The 4,257-nt window shown below is 42.7% G+C and overlaps 1 protein-coding gene across 1 annotated transcript; it reads left to right on the top strand.

The window, feature by feature from the left end:
- Positions 1-2,630: 2,630 nt before the first annotated feature.
- PHALS_05976 (uncharacterized protein) lies at positions 2,631-2,881 on the top strand (the record flags this gene model as incomplete). Its single annotated transcript, XM_024723309.1, has 2 exons — positions 2,631-2,726; positions 2,795-2,881. 2 exons carry the CDS (start codon positions 2,631-2,633, stop codon positions 2,879-2,881), a joined length of 183 nt encoding a protein of 60 aa, XP_024574299.1.
- Between the last annotated feature and the right edge of the window lie 1,376 nt (positions 2,882-4,257).

Here is a 4,257-nt window from a genome sequence, read left to right as displayed (position 1 = left end):
TATATATATATATATATATGGGTGCTGGACACCAGATTTGACAATCTTACCGATATTAAACGTAAACAGATGGTCATACGGAGTCGTGGTGAAAGCTATTTTCCAAAGCACATGCGTGATAAGCTGCAAAGCTGAAGCAATTTGGTCCCACTTGGTGTGCGCGCATCAAATCACGCAGTACACGCGTCTACGTGCGTTACTCCAATTCGATGAATGGTTTGGCTAACCCTTTGCTATTTTGATACCGCCACAATTTGGCACCGGAATTAGTGAGGTGGGGAATAGTTATACAATTCAATTGCTAACATCAGTCCGGCTACACTTCTTAGATTAATCAGGCATTTGTCTAACTGAGATTGAGGGTCATGCACCGAGTATGTGACTCTTTGGCTGGTGACTAGGATATTTAGGAGTAGGAGTCCAATACCCGAGACAAGTGAAACACAGATGAAAAATGTAGGGAATGTGTTATACGCCGTAAGCCAAACTACCTGTGCAGTGTCTGCGGTACTCATGGCTAACTTGCGGTCACGATCATAGAGAAAACGAGTCTAAGTCACACTATGAGCGTCTTAAGAGAATTTGTCACACATTGTGTTCAAAGTGGGCTTGCTGAAGCCTAATCCCAATCGCGCTTTTTCGAGGCAGTAAGATATGTAAGCGACAGGGTAGCTCAACTACCGAGAACGGTAGACATTTGCTTTAATCACTCTCCGTGTTGAGTTACAGATGATATGCTGAAATGTCTTAAGTCGCGAGAAATTATCCGAAAGAGCGCATCAAAAAAATAAACTTACTTTTGAGAGTCTACGAGGTCCATTCGTGAGAGAGACGTCCTCTGCTGGTGCTACTCGATGGCCAGGGGCGAACCACCTCTAAGTAGTGGCACCCATGACGGTGTCAGTATCTGGTTAAATGAAAGGATTACCCTCACTTTCAAAACTTAAGAGATTGTACGTGTCACTATGGCAAAGTTGGTCTGGCGCTGTTGCCTCTCATGACTGGCGCACACTCAGTACTAATCTCTTTTGTAGAAGAGGCAGAGTTGCCCGGTGCGGCACGATTCCCATTAACGAGTAACGCTTGGCCTTGTCTTAATTTTAGACTTGATTGGCAAAATTCAGCTTTGTATTTCGCAACATCAAGCATCTTTTAATGCTCTGGCTAGACGTTCGCTTTCCTGGAAGCTGGCTTGTGAGACTGTTAAATAGATACAGCGACTAGTAGAGAACTCTGCTTGCATCGGAGTAAGTATCCCCGTCACCTAGAGAAAGCATTTTACAGAGAGATTCAGACGCCGCCTCCTACAACGTTAAACCAAAATGACACAAAGTACCAATATTCTAACACGCTCATTTGTAAAGTAACATTTGTAAGCGCAATAGAAAATCAATATATTTATTAACATATCGTTGGAATGATCAACATACATATAATGCTAACGTCCCGACATTGTGGGCTAAGAGTCTGTGTGTCTCCATTTGTGTAACGGGGTCACACGTACCCTTGTATGAAAGGGCGGGTCATACAAGATGCTACCGTACAAAGGTGTGGATTACACAAGTTCGTGTAATCACACAATTGTGTGGCTACACCGTATCAAGAAGCCACTACGTGGCGGGACTGCCAGTAAAAATGCATATAAATTAGGTTTTACTATTTATTCAGAAAAACCTATGATTTTAGATAAAGGCGACTCTGCCGCAAATTTAACAGTTAAATACTGTTTTAACTTTGAGCGGAAGAGCGTCTTCACCTCGGTTAAGGTTTTAAGCACTGTTGAAGGTAGCGGATTGTGATCCGCTACACTTGTGGTGGCTCTTGTATACAACGTAAGGTCGGTGACCTTAACTTAGCTTCCTTTAAGCAAAGAGCAACGGCAGCCCCGCTGCAATTTGCGTGTGTCATCAATCTGGTATCGCATCTACTAGATCACTGCCCTATAAAACGATACTAAACGTGGTGTACCTTTCATATTCGTTATTATACCAGAGGACAATTAATTACATCGTCATAACGTCCCCCATCAAGACTGACCTCTTAAAATCGTATCACATCCCCGTTGAGTGGACTTCTGTAACAGCGTGTATATTTATTCGGCGTTTAAACCGAAGCTTAAAGGTACTAAGATAACGTATCTCGATAAAAACTTGGTAATGATCAAAGCGATGAGCTTCATGGAACAGACATTCGTAGGACACGTGAGCTACAAGCCTCACGCGATGCATTATGACTGATAAGGATATTTAAGCTGATCTATCCAGTACTCGGCACTACTTATATTGTATATGGTAATCATTGTCTATGGTTACTTTAGACGCGTTAGTCTTCTCAAGAACGTTATACTTACAAGATTATCCCTGTGTGTTTGCTAACGAGAAACTTACTTCATTCTAAGCCTTATCTGTGGTACACAGTGCACTCGTCGGCGATACGACAATCGAGTCACAATAAGACTTGGTTTTCTGTGAAGATTAAAGATGATATTTTTACATTTCTATCCACATGACAACAAGACACGCTTAACAAATTTCTGTCTTGGATGGCTCCTTTGGGATAGCGCAATAGGCGTTAGAAGAGCTAGAGCAGTTATCAAGCGCCTGGTAGCGTTTAGCTACTATGCAAATGCTATGGTAAGCTTTGACAAACGCCTCATCCAGGCGTCTGTGGAAGCACAAGTAGCATCGACAATCAGGTCAATTAAACTTTTTTTTCAGGCCCACGGGGTTAGAACAGGAAAATTTATCTTTGGGTAAGGGATGTTGGCATGGCCGTAAATTTGGCCGTGCTTCAGACAAAACTTCAGCACATCATGCTAGCGGCCTCTAATAGGAGACCGCGCGCTGGAATGTGCACTTCTCGTGGTGACACTGTAGACTAGACATTCATAACATTGGACGCTTTTAAACGGTCGACTACACGAGTGCTCGCATCGCTAAGCCAGGCGCACGGTAAGCAATCAAGATTCATGTCCACCCGTCAAAATTATGGGAGACGAAAATCAGCAGGCGGTGTTCGCGAATTAAGCAATCTAATAGCTATTATAGTGACAGGCTTATTTCCGAAAGACGAATATGGTATTAATTATTCACAAAAACAATTCTTGCCAGCCCGGTCTAGGGAATAAATAAAGCTCATACCCTGTCAGCCGATACCCATAGTAGAAATTATTTTCATTCAATTGCCGCAAGAGGTCAATTTGAAATATCTGAGTCTTATTGCACATCATTTAATCGATGTCAATGGGTTTAGTCCTAAGGGAGCGAAATAATATAAAAAAAGCAGTGCTAACAAATCGACTGTCTAGAAAGGCTGACAATACGCTGCAGCATTGTAGATGCCACTTGCGGATACAAAATTCGTGCGTCTAGCGACCCGGATTTCAGCTGAAGTTTTGAAATACCGTTTTAGCCTTTTACGCTTCACTTATAGTGTGAAAATTCTATTAAACGCTTTTTGGTCCTGGTCCTAACTTTTTCTATCCACTCTCATGTTTGGTGTGACAAGCCTAGAACTCTGTGGCCATGGACTACCTGAAGATCAATTACACTGGGTGTCGCACACAGCCATTGAATTGGATCTTTGGTTTATCGAAAACTCGCCTATGCTAAAGTATGAAGCGCTTTTGGGACGGTTAAAGCTGAATGCTTAGAAAGCCGAAGTGACTCAACCCTACCCTTAAATTGGCACTCAGAAGAGAAGGATAATCGTAGTTGAAAGCTGTCCCCTCCCCGAGTACACTTCTGGTATGACGGTTAGTGTCAATTTTGTGTTGTGGTCTCTAGGGTAGAGCCCAGTTGCGACAGGTGTAAATAGAGAGGCAATGTGCTTTTGTTGGGTGGTAAGTTTAAGCTTGTCACGATGTAGCTTGACAGTTGAGTCAGCAGTATGCACCTACAGCGCTTGGTGGTCAATCTTTGCGGCGTGGTGGCGGAAGCATAAATTCTCTTGTCAATATTATGTAAAACTCTCTTCATTACTTCCGGTTTAAGCTCACTTTGAGTTTTGAGAGTTATTTACATGAACGATATGCATGGGTTGGAAGTTGGTAGATTCGCCAAATTGGTTCAATTAGTACCGCAAGATATCTTGAACTCGCCAGCCATCGTGAATGAGTTTGTTACTAATGACTCTTGCGAAGCAATGCTTGCGATACGTAGAACGGCTTTCCTCAAAGATTTTGCTGGCTGTTTTTATCAAATATTGAAAAAATATTATGGTGCGCTGACGCTAGCCCCACAGTGCATGCTGCTCCCG

Source organism: Plasmopara halstedii, assembly GCF_900000015.1.
Source record: "Plasmopara halstedii genome assembly, contig: Scaffold_292, whole genome shotgun sequence".
Classification (NCBI taxonomy): Eukaryota; Oomycota; class Peronosporomycetes; order Peronosporales; family Peronosporaceae; genus Plasmopara; species Plasmopara halstedii.
This window is presented reverse-complemented; position numbering and strand designations above follow the sequence as displayed.